The following is a 19,463-nucleotide window of genomic DNA, read 5'->3' as shown; positions in this document are numbered from 1 at the left end:
GGATATAGACACCACAACTTGCATGACCTTTTCTGATGATACACTCTTGTTCTAGTGATATTTTTTTTCCCCCATGATCTCCACAGTTTGTGGTCTTGCCAATTTTATGTTGTCCAACAACATATATAATGAGAAGAGCTTGGCTCTGAATCTTGGTAAACTGTTTCAATAAGTTGTATGCAGTTATTACCTTGATACTTAGCTTGATAATTTGCCAGAACAAACAAACCAGTTTCCTTCATAATTTCTTCATGAGACTTTTGCTCTAAGCCTCTGACCGTAGACTTTTTCTGGACACTTCTAGATTCTGCATGTGCCTCATGAACTAAGAGCACAAAAAAACCGGACACAGTACTTCAGGTGTGACCTCATCATTATCGATTAGAAGGTTGGAGGAGAATTCATTTAAAGTAGCTGCTCGGATGTCATTCAGAAATATTTTTTTTTCTTTTTCAGATAATTTAAAATAAATCAGAGAATTATCTTTTTATGTCTTTTAATCTTTTATCTAAGATACTTCCTTTTGTATGTTATAAATTTACAATTAAATTGAATATTACTCCACATATATTAGCAAGTCTTAAATTAATTGAGATAATGAGGGAAAGATTTTAAACTTTTAAAATTTTATCTATATTCATTTTAGCTTCTAATATAAGATTCTAAACAAACCGCACATGAAAGAGAAATTTTCTTATTTGACCAAGGTAACATCTAAGATTGGAAGTAAGCCATGCTGTGGGCTGGGGTTGGATAAGACAACCTGTAGAGGTGACCTCCAACCTAAATAATTATATGATTTTCTCTGTTTTTCAGATATACAGAAAAAAATCATTTTTTCACAAATCAATTAAACCATCCCTGATTTAGCCAGGGTGTTTATGTGGATCACCAGCTTTATGCTGAATAAAAATAGTCACCAGTCAGGTAATTGAATTATTTCTGTGCACAGGTTAGCCTTTCTTTAATATCCTCTAATATAACCTATCCTTTTAATATAATGATCTATATACTAAGGCAGCAAGACAAGGTCTTAAAGATATTGAATATACTTAGTGCAATGATAAGCTGTTTTTTAAAAGTGGGTTGGGAGTGTTCAGCATTATGGAGGTTCTGTGCATAAGAGGGTATTGTCTTTGCAAAGGATTGTGATGTTGACTTAAGAGCGATAGTCAAATACCTTCTGCACACAACAGATGTGGTATCTCCAACAGTCACACTTCTTTAACAATGATTTCTCAGCCTTTTTTGGATAGACATTTATTAGATCCAGTTTTGTGTTTCTTCAGAATTTAGCTATTCAGGGTAAGACTTTGTGATGAAGGAATATTTTTCTTAAGTATTTTCATTTTGATTGAGTATTGAATATCTTGAGTTGATCACTAAGAAGAATTATCATCAACTTAAGTGCTGTCATCTGGCATCTCTTAACAATGTTCAGGTAATTTATGGTTTGAGGGTTTTTTGTTTTGGTTTTGTTTATTTAAATGGGGTTTTGATACTAAATATAACAGTAACAAACTCATCACTGACCTATATATATAGTTTACAAATAGGATAACATTAAATTACGGATAAAAATATATGCAACAATAATTCTAGGTTTGTGTGCCATTGAAACATAGCAATATTTTTTAAAAGGTTTCAGTGAAAGATAAAATATATTTATACGAATAATTATATATCAGTTTTTTTCTGAATAAGACTGAGTACTTGGTTAATGTACTATAACGATTTTAAATTACTTTTTCTTGTAAATTCCAGAAGTAGAAATTAAAGGAATATGAGAACATGTATCAAAATGGCTAATTCTCCATCCTATGCTTCCAATACCTTCCCATCTAAGCAGAATTTTCTTAAGAGTAAGGAAGATTAGCGGCTGAATGCAGATATTATTTCTGTTCTTAGATTCAATCCCAGTTCATATTTTCAAGTCTTGGATACATTACTAATAATGCAAAACCTGAGTACTGGATTGTGGACTTTTGCATTTCAAAATGTGGGTGCAAGTTTTTCAAGGAATCGATGGAAGGAAGAGAAAATAAAAAACATAATTCAAAGTAAAATCACTCTGTACTGAGTGACTCTATAATCACACTATACTGAGTGAAATGATGAATCCATAAATTCAAATTCCGTGCAATTTGGAGTGTCTCGGGAAACGCCCACCTTTTATAAGGAGCATACAAAGTGACTTGCCAAGAGAAAAGCTGCAAGTGTTTAAATCTGAATTTAGACACTGGCTAGATCTATATGTCTGGCAGCAGGAAGTCCCTGTAGCCATTTCTCCATGCCCTGATGACATCTGTCCTCATTAGGACAGCAGATTTCAGAAATAGACTGTGAATAGGGCAATTCATTTGTCTTTGAGCTATTAATTCATTTTATTGAGATGTCAGACAGACATCCTTGGGTCACATTTCCACAATGTCTTTGTCAACTCTTGCAATTAAAAATGTGGGGTTTGTGTAGTTGAAGTTGGTACTCTGATTTCATTATGCAGTTCCAAGAAATGGAAATTAACTACTTTACGCTTGTATTGAAGAAAACTCCTGACAGAGTCTGTATGTGATTTCTGAGGCACGATATGTTTTTTCTAGATCAGTCCCTTCTCTGGAACAGGTAACATTTGGATGTGTTGCCTTTCACAAGGCGGGGGGGGGACCAACCCCCCAAAAAACAAAACAAAACCCCACAAATCTGTGAGAAAAGCCAATGCAGTTGGTTGTTTAAAGGTTTTTTGAATCAGGGTTAAAATACTCTGTCCAGCTACAAAGACATTGATTAGTCGGTGTGTTTCATTCAAGATGTAATTAACTAAACACTGTGCTTTCTGTTGCTGACTAGTTTACATATTGTTCTGTTTTAACTTATTTGCTGCCAAGTGGTACTTTTTATAGAGACTACTATATTTTTAGCAAAAGTTGTCAAAAGACAAGTTTTATGAAACTGCAATGACTTCTGTATCTGGCCGTCTACTTTTTTGTTAATCTCACCTAATAACTTTTGAACTCAAAGGCTGATTTCAGCATTTTCCTGGCGAGAATTGAGGGAAAGGGACTGATTGTGCTTTCATTGCAGAGAACTTTTGTTAGTCAGGATACTTTGCTTTCATAGTTATGTGATTTTATTTCTTGCCCTGTATTTATTAGAGTACTGTCTTTTAGCAACTATATTTTCATCTTTGAGAAGTCTCTTTAAACATACTTCACATTGGAAACAAACATTGTGTGACTCCTCTGTAGAATACGCTTGAAGTAGACATTTTTGTGGGGATGTGTTGTGTAATGTTTAAGAATGGGAAAATTTTTGGCTCCTGCTATAAGACATAGAGGAATTCATTCTTCACAATATTTTCTAGCACTCGTTAGAATCATAAGAAACTTTGATTGATTAACTGGGATCTTGAAATGTCCAGGGCTTTGGATACGATTTTGAAAGTATCTTGCAGGGTCTGCCAGAATCAGAAGAACTTTTCTGATGTTTTGCCGGTTGACACAGAAAGATTATGCCAGTAGTTTTTCTCTTCTTATCCTCTTTTCATTAGATTAGTGGTGTTGAATTGGTTGTATGATCATTTGAAGGGTTAATGGGTTTGACATTCAACAAAAACATTGTGTATAATTTTTGCCCTGAAGTTTGAGACAGGTTTTGTTTAGATTTAGATTACAAAGGCCAAGTACTTAAAAAGAATGCTGGCTCAATCCAGTATCTCTGCAATTTGAAGAAGAGCTATTAGTTGGTTTTGAAGAAAGAATTTTGTCAGTGATTCAGCTTGACTTTTTTGTCTAACTCCTCGTATCAGTGTCATGTTTTCTGCTGCTGTTCTGAAAGCAGCATGAATGTACTCTTCAATTAGGGTGTCTTTGTTCAGTTACTCTCTTAATATGTTATTACACTTGTGCTGACTACTAAGCAACAATGGAGAAATGTGGTTTTCAAAATTTTCTATCTCAGCATAACAAACATTGAATATAATGAAAAAATACGAGGCACACTTATAGCATGAGTGCTTCTTTTCAGCAACATTTCTAAGGTTTGTGGCTCTAAAATGAAGTTTATGGTTTTGGATAAACCCTTACATTTAATTTTTACCTGTATTGTGTCTGATTTACTGATCTATGATAAAAGATTGCCCAGTGGAGCGGGAGAAGGCAAGGTAGATTTTTGTGTTAAAAAAATCACACAGACTCACATAGACCAACTGAGGCAGGAAGGCACCTCTGGAGATCACTTGGTCCAATCTGCTCAAGAGCAGAATCAGCCAGAACAGGATGCTCGGGTCTGTGTCCAGTCATTTTTAGTATCTCCAAGGATGGAGAATCAGCAGTCTCTCTATGCAGCCAGTTCCAGTGTTCGATCACCTTCACACTAAAAAGTGTTTTTGTTGCATTTAAACAGAACTTCCTGTATTTGAGGTGGTGCATATTGCCACTTGTCCTGTCACCGAGCACCACTGAGAAGAGCCTGGTCCCTCTTTACTCCCTCCATCAGATATTTATACACTTGAATGAGATCACCTGCCCCAAACCTTCTCTCTTCCAGGCTGAACAGTCCCAGCTCTCTCAGTCTCTCCCCAGAGGTGAGAGACGTCTTCAAGTTGCAGCACATCTGTGATACAGACACTGTATCCCTATGATATGCTTTATGAACTGCTTCTTGTGAAGGCCTGTACAAATATTGCATAACAGTAGGTAAGAGGAGGTTATATAATAAACTACATTTTAAATTTATTAATTTTCAAAATATTCCTGTTCAACTAAATACTGCCAGCCATACCATCATTGTTTTCTCTTTACTAAGGATAATGTATTTTTTTTAGTTTTTCTAGTCAGCTTGTATCACTCTGCTTACAAGCTTTTAAGTTTTGCAAATTTTATTAAACCCATTTTAGATTAGATTTAAAAACAAACAAAACAAAACAAAAAAACCCAACTAAACATATACCCATAGAATCATTCAGGTTGGAAAAGGTCTTTAAGACTATTGACCAACCATAAACCTAACACTGCGAAATCCACCACTAAACCATGTCCCTAAGTGCCACATCTACTCATCTTAAATATCTCCAGGGATAATGATTCAACCACCTCCCTGGGCAGCCTGTTTCTATGCTTGGTAACCCCTTCAGTGAAGAAAGTTTTCCTAATATATAATCTAAACCTCCCCTGGTGCAGCTTGAGCTGATTTGCTTTTGTTTTATAATTTCTTACTGGGGGGGGGGGGGGGGGGGGCGGGAACAAAACACCAAAAAACCAACCCTGCCCACCAAGGTCATGTGCCCAGCCTGCCACTTATTTGTTCTTCTACACGTCTCATCCTAGATTGCTAAAAATCTCTTTCTTTGAAGATTAAGTTGTTAATTTTTCAGGTTTGTCTTTAGAGGTACTTCCAGTTTTTAGAAGAGTCTACCTTTTATGTAGAAGAAATTGTAAAATTAAAAATTCCCTGACTATATAGTTCCACAGGTTGGGGAATCGTGTTTCTTAAAACGTAAATGTATAGGCTCGTGGAATACTTCCCCCCCCCGTTTATTCCTTCCAGAAAGAAACATTTTAAGTTTGAGGAGATTTTCTTAAGGTTGTATTAAGCTTTGATAAGTATATATCATCCTATTTATATTGTTTTTTCTCACGTATTTATCTATCTATGACATCAACGTATGACAAAGATTTCCCAGTATGTTCCTCTGCACTTAAAATAACTTAATATTCTGTTAAGTAGTAAATTTTAAACTTCACTGTTCTATCCATTCTTAACAAGAAGCTCTATTGAGTTTAGCTAGAACAACTTAAATAGAATTAAATATCTGCATTATGTCATGCATGACAGAACCCTTTTTATCGCTAAAGTCCTCCAAAGTTCTTACCTTTCACTTACAGAAAGTGAAGTTTTGGCACTTTCTTGCCAAAACAAGACTTCAAGTGTATCAAGTTAGATATCTGGACTTTTTTTTTTTTTTTTCTAATGTGGATCTCTTTTTAATTTTGATTTTCCGTAATGAGCTTCTAAGCCATGATTAGAAAATGTTTATATGGATTAAATATTGATCAAGTATTTTTTAGAATATCTGAATAAGGTTGGGCATGTAAATAGGGCATGTAAATATCTATATGTAAATATTTACATCATTATCACGTCTTGAGTTCTGAGGGATCTGAGCTCCCAATATCAGCCTACCTGGAAATGTCAATAAAACTCACAATGTTTATATTTGTATGTTTATTTCTAAACCATAATTTCTGTGAGTTTGGGGGTGGCAGTAGCGAGTAACTTCTGTTTGAGATAAGTCTTGCAAATAAACAATCAGACTTTAAGCAATGTCCTGTTTTATAGTTTTTTACTCTCTCTGCTCAGATATTATTAGTATCTATTTTACTGGTTTTGCTGCTAGTGTCATAGGAAGGACTATTTAACAGGGGATTTTCTTACTATGCTTCAGTGTTTGTGCCACCGTTGCACCAAATGGTGGTGCAACTAATGATGTTGGTTCCCTCACATTGTGTGTTTCACCCAGAAGGCAGTTTGAACTTTGGGCGACTTCTAGCTCTTCTCATCAGGGAAAATGACACTTCAGCAGATGTGGGAAATGAATTCATGATGACACAAAGACTATTTTGTCTATCAAAAAATAAGAAACTCTGTAGTCTATAAGACAGAAATTCAACAAGGAATCCATAAGGATTAAAATAAAATCTTAGAACTTCATATCGGTACTGTGTTTCATACTGACAAATCCAAATTAATGCTAATGGTATGAAATGGAAAGTTCACTTATACTGAACTGCTTAATTAATTGTGAAACTTGATGTCAAACAATTAAAAATGTAACTAACATCTCTCAGTACTGTCATACCCTGGAGAAGTGATGATTTGTGATTTAATAGTAGCCTGCCCACTACAAAGTTCAAAAACATCCAGCCTCCATAAGGTTTAAAGTTTTGTTTATTGGCTTTGCAGATGTAGTTTGACTTTCAGATATTTCTACAAAATTAATTTAATATATCTTCATTCATAAGGAAAAAAATCATATCATTCTTACAGGATATACTGTCTGAATAGAAAACTATATAGTTTATTAAACTACAAAAACAAATACAGAAAAAATCTAACAGTACATTTAAATGATAAAATGTTGAATGAGTTCAATTTGAACAGGCGATTTGGATTAAATTTTCACTCTAGGTTCACACACACATAGAAAAAGAGTTATTCTTTACTATTATTTTTATTCCCAGAGGGTTACAAATGTATTAGGTGTTTTTAAACACTGCAAGTCTTACAGACTTTATGAGCTCAACAAGAATATCATCTCCTTTCCAGTGGGCATGCAGATAATAAGATTTCTTCTCCTGTGACAGTTCACTTGGATGTAAAAGAGATATCACAGTATGTGTTAAAATTCTGTTTTTCCTAACATATTTTTGTGGGTTTGCCATTTAATCATGATAATTTTAGTAATGATGTCATTGGCTTTAATGGTCATCTCTTATGTAACATCTGGCTGCATGCCATTCTGTCTTCAAAGGTCTACAGTATTGGAGTCCGTTTCACTGTCTATATGAAAAAAAAAAATAGTGCCTTAGAGGACTTAAGACATCTCTGAACATTATTTCCATTTAGTGATTCCATCTCTCAGGTGCAAATAGCTTAAAAGACATTAATTCAGCTCCATTTTATACTGGGTTTTTTAATGGAATAATTTAGGGCATTGCTCCACGCTTCATGAGTGATTACTCAGGGAAACAGCTCAAATTAGACTTTTTCTTACAGAACTTTAATTTTATGGATTATATACTGGTTTTGTATTTCTGATTTTGCTGAGTTCATAGTTGAAATAGGTTAACTGATAGAGAATTAAAAAAATAACCTAAAAAGGCATTTGTCCTAAATAAAAAGCCCTTGAATTGTCTGATACTTAACAAATTCAGTGCACATTTAATAATTTCTGTTTCCTCATTTCAGCTTAATAGTCCAAATGAATGTATGATATTAAAAAAAAAAAAAAAAAAGCAAAGCACCCTTTTTGATTTTTCAAAGTGTATTAAAACTAGAACATATTAGAAATTAAGACAGAATCCATTTCTGCAAGGAATTTGTTAGTGGAATCACAGAATCATCAGATTTAGAAGGAACCTCTGGAGACCATCCAGTCCAACCCCCTGCTAAAGCAGGTTCACCTAGAGCAGGTTGCACAGTATTGCGTCCAGATGGGTTTTGAATGCCTTCAGAGTAGGAGACTCTACAGCCTCTCTGGGCAGCCTGTTCTAGTGCTCAGTCACCTTCAGTGTAAAGAAGTTCTTCCTCATATTCGGACGGAATTCTTGTGTTGCAGTTTGTGTCCCTTGCCCCTTGTCCTGTCACAGGGCACTACTGAAAAGAGCCCGGCCCCATCCTCCTGGCACTCATCCTTGAGATATTTGCATGCATTGATAAGCTCCACTCTCAGTCTTCTCCAGACTAAACAGGCCCAGCTCTCTCAGCCTTTCCTCGTAAGGGAAATGCTCCAGTCCCCCAGTCATCTTTGTAGCCCTGCACTGGACCCTCTCCAGTAGTTCCTTGTCTCTCTTGAACTGGGGAGCCCAGCACTGGACACAGCACTCTAAATGCAGCCTAACCAGGGCAGAGTAGAGCAGGAGGATCACTCTCAACCTGCTCACCACTCTCCTTCTAATGCACCCCAGGATCCCATTGGCCATATTTGCCACCAGGGCACACTGCTGGCTCATGGTCAGCTTGCAATCCACCAGAACTCCCAGGTTCATCTTTGCAGAGCTGCCTTCCAGCAGGTCAGCCCTCAGCCTGTACTGGTGGATGGGGTTGATCTTCCCTAGGTGTAGGATCCTACACTTGCCTTTGTTGAATTTCACTAGATTCCTCTCCACCCAACTCTCTAGCTTGTCCATGTCTCGCTGAATGGCAGCGCAGCCTGTGGTGTATCAGCTACTCCTCCCAGTTTTGTATCATCAGCAAATGATGAGGGTACACTCAGTCCCTTCATCCAGGTCATTGATGAGTAAGTTGAATAGGACTGGACCCAGTACTGACCTCTAGGGAGCACTGCTAGCTACAGGCCGCTCTACAGTGCTGCTGATCACAACCCTCTGAGCTCTGCCATTCAGCCAGTTCTCATTCCACCTCACTGTCCACTCTTATAGTCCACACTTCCTGAGTTTAGATATGAGGGTGTTACGGGAGACTGTCAGAAGATTTGCTGACGTCAAGGTAGACAAATCCACTGTGGTCCCCTTATCTACTGAGCTAGTTATTCCATCATAGAAGGCTATCAGGTCGGTTGGGCGTGATTTCCCACTGGTGAATCCATGTTGACTGTTCCTGATGACCTTCTTTTCCTCCACATGCTTCAAGATGATCTCCAAGATGAGCTGTTCCATCACCTTTCCAGGGATGGAGGTGAGGCTGACTGGCTCGTAGTTTCCCAGGTCCTTCTTCTTGCCCTTTTTGAAGACTGGAGTGACATTTGCTTTTCTACAGTCCTCAGGCACCTCCCCTGTCCTCCAGGACCTTTCAAAGATAATGGAGAGTGGCTTCACAGTAACATCTGCCAGCTCCCTCGGCACTTGGGAGTGCATCGCATTGGGGCCCATGGATTTCTGGGTGTCAAGTTTACTTAAATGATCCTGGTCATTCAAGGGAAAGTCTTCCTTTCTCCAGACTTCCTCTCTTGCTTCCAGCATCTGGGAAACCTGAGGGCTGGCCTTGGCAGTAAAGACTGAAGCAAAGGCGGCATTCAGTAACTATTTTCTTGTTGTCCTTCATCACCAGGGCACCAACCTCATTCAGCAGCAGGCCCACACATTCTGTAGTCATTCTTTTCTTGCATGTACATGATGTACATGAGTTGCAGCTGAGTGAACTGAGGTTGCATAGCCTAGAGAGCAGGAAGCTTGAGGGGGGACTTCATGGCTCTCTACAACTACCTGAAAGGAGGTTGTAGGCAGGTGGAGGTAGGTCTCTTCTTCCAGATAACAAGCAATAGGGCAAGAGGAAACAGACTGAGGTTGTGCCAGGGGAGGTTTAGATTGAATATTAGGAAAAATTCTTCATTGAAAGGGAGGTCAAACGTTGGAACAGACTGCCTGCCCAGGGAAGTGGTGGAATCACCATCCCTGGCAGTGTTTAAAAAACACATAGATGTGGTGCTTAGAGGCATGGATTAGTGGTGGACTTGGCACTCCTGGCTAAACTGTTGGTCTTGATGGACTTGATGATATTAATGGTCTTTTACAATCTAAATGATTCCATGATTCCAATCCCTTCTTGCTGTCCTTGATCTCCCTTGCCAGATTTAATTCCAAACGGACCTTAGCTTTCCTCATCATCTCCCTGCATATTCTGACAACATTCCTATATTCCTCCCAAGTGGCCTGTCCCTTTTTCCACATCCCGTAAACGTCCTTATCTGTTTCAGTTTTGCCAAAAACTCCTTGGTCATCCCCGCAGGCCTCCTGCCCTCTCCGCTTAATTTCTTACTCATAGGGATGCACTTATCTTGGACTTGGAGGAAGTGATGCTTGAATATTAGCCAGCTCTCTTGGACCCCCATAAGTTCTAGAACCCTAACCCATGGGATTCCTTCTCATTCATAGCCCATCCCTTTCATGTGGGGGTCAGTGGATTTAAACAGAATATTCTCAGAAGCCTGCATAATAAAGGGGAAAAAAAGAGTAACTGGGTGAATGGTTGTTCTGGGATTGAATTTGATACCAATTAAAAACTTACTAATTTCTTCATGCTCAAGAATAATGAAGCCAAGTTTGCTAAGTATATCAGTTATTAAATACTAATGTAATAATTTACTGAAAGCAAAGCCACATCCATGTAAATTTGCTTACTACAGGAAGTGAAAGCACGCTAATAACCTGGGGTATAACTATGGTCAGAGGAATTATGCTGGAAAGTCTTGCGCTCTACTTGTTTTTCAAAGAAGCCACTATCAGCCATCCAAATCAGTTTCTGTAGCTATCACTTCTCTCCTTAGTTCCATGTTGATCCCAAGCTTTTCCTTGTTTTGTTTTCCTAGCTGTGTCCTTTCCTTTTTACTGCTTTTGCATTGCCCACTTCATTTTGTGGGTTTGCAGGCCAACAGATTTATAAAGACTCCTCCATAGCACAGTGCTGTTTCATTGTTCAAAAGTAAATTCTAAAATGCATTCATATGTGTTGATGTAGTGTGAAACTGTTCAACTATATTATAACAAATTTACATTGTGGAAACTGGGGCAGAATATGGTATATTTTGGTTTTTGGTAACTGCCTGGTGTCGTAATTTTCAATACAATCAAAATGAAGTTTTTCAGGTTTTCTGAGTGTTTTGGTGGTTTCTTTTTAAGAAATGGAATTATCAAGAAGTTGCTGAATGGAGTTACTAGTTGGAGCAGAGCTTTACCCACTACTTTGCAGATTTTATTCAAATATTATCTCCTTTTCCTTTTTGGTTTGTTATACATATATATGTTTTAAATATACATTTCTATATTATAAAAACATAATATGTTTTAATGTATTGCTAAGTGACAATAGAAGTATATATGCGAGTGATTTAGGGTTACAATTTTTCTAAGCTTTCACTGATGACGCCTCACTTTGGTTGCATTAGTTAATCATCTGTGTAGACCAGGGGTCCTCAAACTGCGGCCCGTGGGATGCATACGGCCCCCCAGGGTCCTCAGTCCGCCCCCCGGTATTTACAGACACACACACACCCCCACACCCTCCGCCGGGGCTGGGGGGGAAACCGAGCAGCCGCAGATGACTGCCTGCCACTTCATCTGCGCGCCCCCTGTTTAAAAAGTTTGAGGACCCCTGGTGTAGACAGAGCTATCACAGGTTTGTGATGCTAGTCCTGAAACGTGAAAGATACTACTGCAAAAGGGACTGAAATCAATTAGTCTACTAGATACTGGGTCTTATGAATAAAATCACCTGTCTCCATATTTAACAGAACAAATGGATCTCTTATTAATATTCTTACTTATCCTCCTAAGTGATTTTTAAACCCATTAAGGAATAATTCAACAGAATCCTCTTAGTGTAATACGGCTGATAATAGGGTGGGGTTTTTTTATAATGCCTGTGATCAAAAGGGAAGGGATTGGTTGTATCACCTAGTGCTAATAGTGGAGGGTTTTTTCTGTAAAATTGCACATGTACTGAAGACTGAGTGAAACCCTGTCTGACTTCAGTTTTCCTAGAACAGGTACACTACAGTAGCATTACATTCAACAGTGCTCTAGCTGAAGAGATCTTCTAGATCTTGCCTTTTTATTTATTTATTTATTTATTTATTTATTGCTAGTTAGGTAACGTCCTTGGAAAAATGGGTAGAAGCAGTATTTTGTGAGATCTCTGAAGAAGTTGCTGTTCATTTCTGGGCTTGATTTAACATAGTTAAACAGCCTCTATGGACTTGAATTTCTGGAATGTCTTCACTGGCCTGATAAAATAAGCATTCGCCTGTGTATTCAAAGACTTTCAGACCAGTCTGGTACAAACAACTGCCTTTTATATTAAGCCGTTAGCTCTTAGTGTACAGCAATCACTTGAACTGTGTGTACATTGCATGCCATCCATCAGAGTTTATAATAACCTAATGTGCCTATATAGTTCTTTAAATAAATGTGGAATAAAACTTTCTGGATGTGTTGTCTCTTTCCAATATTTTACTTTCAGTAAGTGATTAATTGATCTTCTCCTAGAGCAGTATGACACTATTTGCTGACTACCTACAAGCACAGATTGCTAGACTAATCACTTGGGCAATATTTTTCATTCCGGTTTGCATGAAGCAGTATTTTTTTATTTACATGAAACGGAGCTAGGAAAATTATGAGCCTGGAAAAATTGGACAGATGGTCTTCTATTTTTCTATTTCATTTATATTAAATTGCCATATGTAGAAAATATGATTTCCTTTTGGTTTCAGAGATGTAGCTAGCATGTCTCCATGGTTTATAATTGCACTTGTGCTAAGAATTTTAAATAGAGTTCTGCCCTTTGCCAAAACTGTGTTACAGTCTCAAATGTAGATTTCATTGATGAAGGAAAAATATTCTCTAACTTTGCTTTTTACCTCTCATCATGCAGTTCCTTACATTCTTTCTAACATTTATTACTGAATCTGTTGTATTTACATAGTTCAACATCAGTTATTACAGTTATTGGAACTAAGCAATGGAATTGTTCTTGAAGCAATACTGCTGAAATGTGAATGTATATATTTCTGAAGCAACTATGCAAGACTACATACTCTATAAAAAATATAGTACCAGTCACATGGTGGCATAGGAGCTAAAAAGTGAGTCAGTGATTTGAAATAAATGCCTGGGCTCTAATCTCTTGAAATTCCCCAACCTCTGAATTTGTTAGTACCTTGGTTACCAACCAGCACTTACATGTCTTGAGGTTAAAGTGAAACTTACCCTGACAGGTAAATAAAGAAATGAGGCTTTGAGTAGCCTCCTGGGTGACTAATTACTCCTTAATGCTTATGAAAACAAAAATAAAACTTTGTCTGAAACTCATTTCCTTTTCTACTCTTAAGCTTGTCCTTTGCTTCTGGTACCATGGATGTAAAGACCATAGATGATAACAAGCACATTAGTTTCTTTCTCTGTCAGTGCTCTGCATGTGTCCTAAAGTAGTCTTCACTGTGTTCCTTGCTATTGCAATGAGAATGATCCTAGTACCTCCTCTGGTTCTAGATTCAACATTTTTACAATCCACTCAGTTTCTTCCTGATCTCTAGGCACTCATGCCATCTTCCTGATGGTCTTTATCAACTGAAAAGTTTGGATATTAGCAAACTGCACACAGATATTTACTTTTACCTGAAGTAGGATATGTTCTTGGGAGCTTTTTGGTTTTTTTCTTCTTGACTATTGTCTTATGGGAGGCAGGGTATAAAACAATAATAAAAATTAAAACAAAAAGTAAGTTCAGTCATGATGATGTCCTCAGTAATAGTATCCACAGTTCGGGACATCTCATTAAGAATGTTATTTACTGTTCAGATCTTTAATTTATCTGTAGTTGGTTTTGTTGGGGTTTTTTTCCTGTTGATGTTTTGTTTGTTTTGGTTTTGGGGTTGTTTTTTTTTTTTTTTTTAGAAAATACCCAATTCTGTTAAATTTAGTTTCGCAAACTGCTACTGAAATAATCCAATTTTCTTTGCCTTTTTTTTGTTTTCCTTTTGGTGTCTAGTCTAACCTGCTCAAAGCATAGTCAGTTACAAAGACAGAACAGATTGTTCAAGGCTTTATCCAGTGAGCTCTTAAAAACTGAATGCATAATCTTTCTGGACAATCTGCTCCACTGTCTGACTGTCCACATCATGAATATTTTTTTTTTCCTTATGCTCAGCCTGAACCTCTCATTTCAGCTTTTCTTTCATGTAGGCGTAAATACACCATACTGCCATACACCACTGTGAAAAGCCTGGCTCCATCTTCTTGATGAATTCCCCATAGATACACATGGGTGGCTGCTAGGTTCCCCTGCAGCTCTTTCTTCTGTAGACTGAGTAAGCCTAGCTCTCCCCAGCCTCTCCTGACTGGTTATATGACTCCCAACAAGTTATTACCTCCCAGCTGCAGAACTTAACATTCAGCTTTACTGAATATTACGGCATTCCTGTTGATAAAGTCTTCCAGTCTATCTAGGTCAATGACCTCCTTCACATCATTGATAAGGATGTTAAATAGGACAAATCCCAAGACAGAGCCCTAATAGTCTTTACTACTACTACCACCCTTTACCAGCCTAGTTGTCCATTCATCCAGACTGTAACACCCTAACTTGATGTGGTGGGTTGGGTCAAACACGCACACAGCTGCTTCCTCTCTTCTCCCACCTCCAGCAAGAGAGGGATGGAAATAGGAAGATTGGGAGTGAGAAAACTCAGGGGTCAAGATATAGACAGGAAAATCCCTGTGAAGTTACTGTTGTCTGCAAAACAGACTGTAGTTGGGGAATTTAACTTTATTTATTAACCATTACCATAAACATTTAATTACTGACTTGAGTATTGGAAAACGAAGATGACAAATACTTAAACACTTACGGAAAACACCTTTCTTCCCCTTTGTGAGGTTCCAGATGCCTCTTTCCTCATTCTTAGTCTCCACTCGCCCTCAGTGCAGGTTACACTCCATCCTTTCAGTGAGGTGACGGGTGAAGCAAGAGGTTGGGGTGAGGACATACCTAGTGCTTTCTTTCTGCCATTCCTTCTTCCTTACTCTTTTCTTCCACTGCTCCTTCTAACTGATTTCCACTGTTCCATTGTGGGTTATCCACAGGCCACAGTCCTTTTAAGGGTGTACTTGCTCTAGCATGGGCTTATGCACAGCCACAGTACCTTCAGGGGTGTCACCAGCTGTGCCATGGAGTACTTCCTGTCATGCTGGCCTTCTTGTTCCTCTCTCTTGGTGTTCTAAGAGGTGCCACAAACTCCTCCAATTGCCTCAGCTGTGTCCTGCAGTGGGTTCATTGTGAAGCTGGCTAGAACTGACTGTGTCTGTCACAGCACAACCTCTGATCTCCCTCCCACAGTAGTCACCCCTGCAATCATCCCTGCTACCAAAAGCTTGCCATTTATACCCAATACACTTCAATATAAGAATATTGTGGGAGGCACTGTTAAAAGCCTTGGTAAAGTCAAGGTAATTGCCACCAACTGTGTTTTCCTCACCCACAAGACTAGTCATTTTATCCTAGAAGACAGTGGAATTGGTCAGGCATGATTTATTCTTGGTCAGTCTATGTCAAGTGTTCCGCATCACCTTGTTCTCATTTAGGTTTTGGGTTCATGTTCATGTGTGTTTCTATCTCTTTTTCATTAATTTTATCCTCGGTTTTAGGATGTGAGGCTGTTACCCTTCATGCAACATCTTTTCATTATTTTGATTATTTCTCTACCTCCCTCTATATACTCCCGCTCAAAAGATACACTGCTTAGCTGAAACTTCTCAGATTTGTTTAATAGGCTCTATAGTATAGAATGAGAAAATACAAAAACTGAATATATAAAATTTAAAATCATAAATGCCAACATTTACTGACAATGTACTTTATATCTTTCAGCTCTACTTCAAGTTACAATTTCACTTAGCAAAGTTGAGCTCAGTGTCGGTGAATCCAAGTTCTTCACATGCACAGGTATTTACTCATTTTACTTGTACATACATATTTTTTGTTATATTTTGAACCTTCTATGTGATTTGAAACTGAAATCATTGTTTCTCAATATTAATTTAAATTTGCATGTATTTGTATATTCACATTGACTTGTGAGAAACGTGATAAATAGTAGTTCTTCAATGTCTTCATGTTTCCAGTCTAGTAACTATTCATTTCAGGCTCTGAATCACTCAATTTGAATTGTCTATATCAGTACAGGTAATTTATATCTGTTAGGATGCTTCTTTAGTTAAAATATTTTCACTTGTCTAAACTAAGGAGCTAAATAAGCTACTAGGCTTAGCTTTAGTATACTTTCCAATCTAACGAGACATCCAAAGAGTCTTTTCTGGTGGGTGAGATATCAGTCAGGAGAAGAGGAGTATGCATTTGCAGCTCTCTGATGTGGATCCTTGATGTTGCTGAGTTGCCATCTTCTAATGACAATGACACATGGCATGACTACACTGACAACACAACTGACTTATGACTTTACCTGTTCATCCAGTGACTGCTGTACAGCCTGTTTCTTTCCTTTAACACTTTATATCTTTCTGTGGTGTTGGTTTTTTTTCCCTCTTGAACCCTTGAGCTGCTATTTATCCTGTCTCAGCAATCATACGTCTGCATGCAGTTTTGTCTCGCTTGTCTTTCTACAGACTTTCTCACAACACTCATAATTTAGCAATTCTCTGACATTGTGTTTTGTGTATTGGTGAAGTATATATGTTGCTTAATGTCTGCCTGACCTTCTAATATTGGATTGTTTTTTGGTTTTGTTTGTAGCCATTGGTGAACCTGACAGCATAGATTGGTACAATCCACAAGGAGAGAAGATTGTTTCTAGTCAGAGAGTGGTTGTTCAGAAAGAAGGTGTTCGATCACGTCTAACCATTTATAATGCAGATATAGAAGATGCTGGTATATATCGGTGTCAAGCAACAGATGCTAAAGGACAAACTCAAGAAGCTACTGTTGTTTTGGAAATTTATCGTAAGTAAAATATTATAAATTAAAAAAATAAAGACTTATGTTTTAAGAGCTACTGCTATTGAGAAAGTAAAGCCTATCAAAATATCTTCCCAGGCTCTGAAACTTATGTTACAAATAATTGCATCTTCCACAGTTTCATTAATAGTCATGATGATGAAGACTTAAGGAAGTGGATAGCCACTTTGTAATATTGTAGATCACTTTTTCTTTGTATCTCAGAATGCCATATTCTGAGGGTGCACTCTGTGCCTCTCAGGGAAAAGACAAAATATGAGAAAAAAGTTATGCCAATGTAATTCTTATTATAAATATACCTACAATGTATTTCAAGTATGTGCATAAATATAAGTGCAGGAAGTGCAATATATGTAATTAAAAAGGTGGAATTAGTTATTTTTTTGTCAGCCTTTTCCTGATTTTGGCCGTATAATGGAATTTGCCATAAAACATTGAAGCTTACTGTGATAAGCAACAAAGATGCATGTAAATTACAAACTAATTGAGGAGTACATTTGAAAAGTAAATACATTCTGTTGTAGTAAGAGATTCCTCAAGACATTTTTTTTTGGTTGGCTGTTTGGTTGGTTTGGTTTAAAATTTATTTAAATAGCTTAACTTTGTACTATATTCCTTAGACCAATCAAAAATGCCTAAGAACAATACATTAAACAACTACACAGAGAAGATATAAGGCAAGGCCTTTGTTGATGAAAGTGTGAGACATATGCCAGCAGACTTTGAGCTGAGTTATTCTCTAATTTCATTGGGGAGTAGGGTTTTTTTTAACATTCATTAAAAAATTATGGATATACTGAGCACTAAGGATATGCAGTGAGACAGAAAATACAGAAAAGAATCATAAAGCATTACTTCTGAAAGATACAGGTTACTCAGATAACAAAAGACATATAATTTTTTAAAAAATCTATTGATAAAACAAACATTAAAATAGTCATAGCAGTCAAAAGTGATTACACGATGGCTCGAAAGCTGGCAGTTCAAAGGATTTCAAATTTTGTGCCATTTGTATGCTTCACAATACCAGTCACTTCATTAGCAAACTGTTGAGCAAGGCTGAAATCTTTTGAAGTATTCACATGTGGTAATTTTAAGAATTCTGAGGTTAGGTAATTCTGAAGACCTACACAGGAAATGTGAAGGTTTGTGGGAACTGACATATAAAAGCTTAATTATTCATATTTGTGATGTATTGTAAGGAAAAAGGCAGATACACTGTATTTCTAGGGTCTAGTTCAGTAGTCACTGATGTCTGTGAGAGTTTTTCTTCTGACTTACATATGGTCGAATACTTCAAATATTTCACACAAATACTTTGTGAAACTACACAAGACATATATGTAATAAAAGTGTGCTCCCTCTGCTTTGGTAATTGTGGATTATTTGAGCCTCACTCATATCAATACAAAAAGGTGGAGATGGACTTACATCTCCGACTTATGTTCTCCAAAGTGCCTTCTGAAATGTAATTGGCAGTCTTTGATCCATAGGTCTGACCATAGGTCAATTTGTTTCTTTTGTGTGCAAGATTTTGTCAGGCAATTTGTTTCTGCATTAGATCTTTCATGAGATCATGGATTAATGCCACTTTGGACTTCTAACACTAAATTATAGTAATACTGAACTTATTCAACCCACTAACAAAATTAAGTATCCCGTTTGGTTATTTGTGGTTGGTAAAATTAAAAGCTTCATCAGTCCTAAAAAGATAATCTTGGTTATTTCTTCAAGAAAAATACTACAAATGCTTATGACTTGATAATACTACATTTTTTCCATATAGTTTCCCATTGGCTTTTAAGAGTTTGTGTTTTACATAGCTTATGTTTTTCATAGTCAGTGAAGCTAAAATTCCACCTTTTTAATTAGACTTTCCCAAATAATCTGGATGATTTTGATGGAATAAAAAAATGAGGTTTTAATTCAATAATAAGATCATGAGGTATAAAACACACAAGACAGAAAATGTACTATTAACCTGAATATATAAACCTCTAAACAAATAGAGTTTCAAAACTGGGCTCTGGAAGACTGAAAACACTGAAAAATGTATTTCTAAAACATGCCTAATTTATATAAATAAAGCAAAGATTTTCATAATGCAAAATGATTGTAAATGGTCCAAGACCATTTGAGTCTTACCTGGGAAAATTATATTATATAAATAATTCTGTATTGTCACAATGAGAAGGCTTAATAGTCAGTTTACCTAAATTGGTGTCACATATAATTTTAATGCTAAGTGAACTGGTAAC

The 19,463-nt window shown here is 37.0% G+C and overlaps 1 protein-coding gene across 1 annotated transcript in view; it reads left to right on the top strand.

The window, feature by feature from the left end:
• NCAM2 (neural cell adhesion molecule 2) overlaps positions 1-19,463 on the top strand; it is a 305,254-nt gene that overhangs the window by 143,517 nt on the left and 142,274 nt on the right. Inside the window, exons 2-3 of the mRNA XM_056329648.1 lie at positions 16,102-16,176; positions 16,984-17,190. Coding sequence (XP_056185623.1) covers positions 16,102-16,176; positions 16,984-17,190 — 282 coding nt within the window. The remainder of the gene's footprint in view (positions 1-16,101; positions 16,177-16,983; positions 17,191-19,463) is intronic.

This window comes from Falco biarmicus, chromosome 2, assembly GCF_023638135.1.
Source record: "Falco biarmicus isolate bFalBia1 chromosome 2, bFalBia1.pri, whole genome shotgun sequence".
NCBI classification, from domain to species: Eukaryota; Metazoa; Chordata; class Aves; order Falconiformes; family Falconidae; genus Falco; species Falco biarmicus.
The sequence above is the reverse complement of the archived record's forward strand: the minus strand, read 5'-3'. Positions and strand labels throughout refer to the sequence as shown.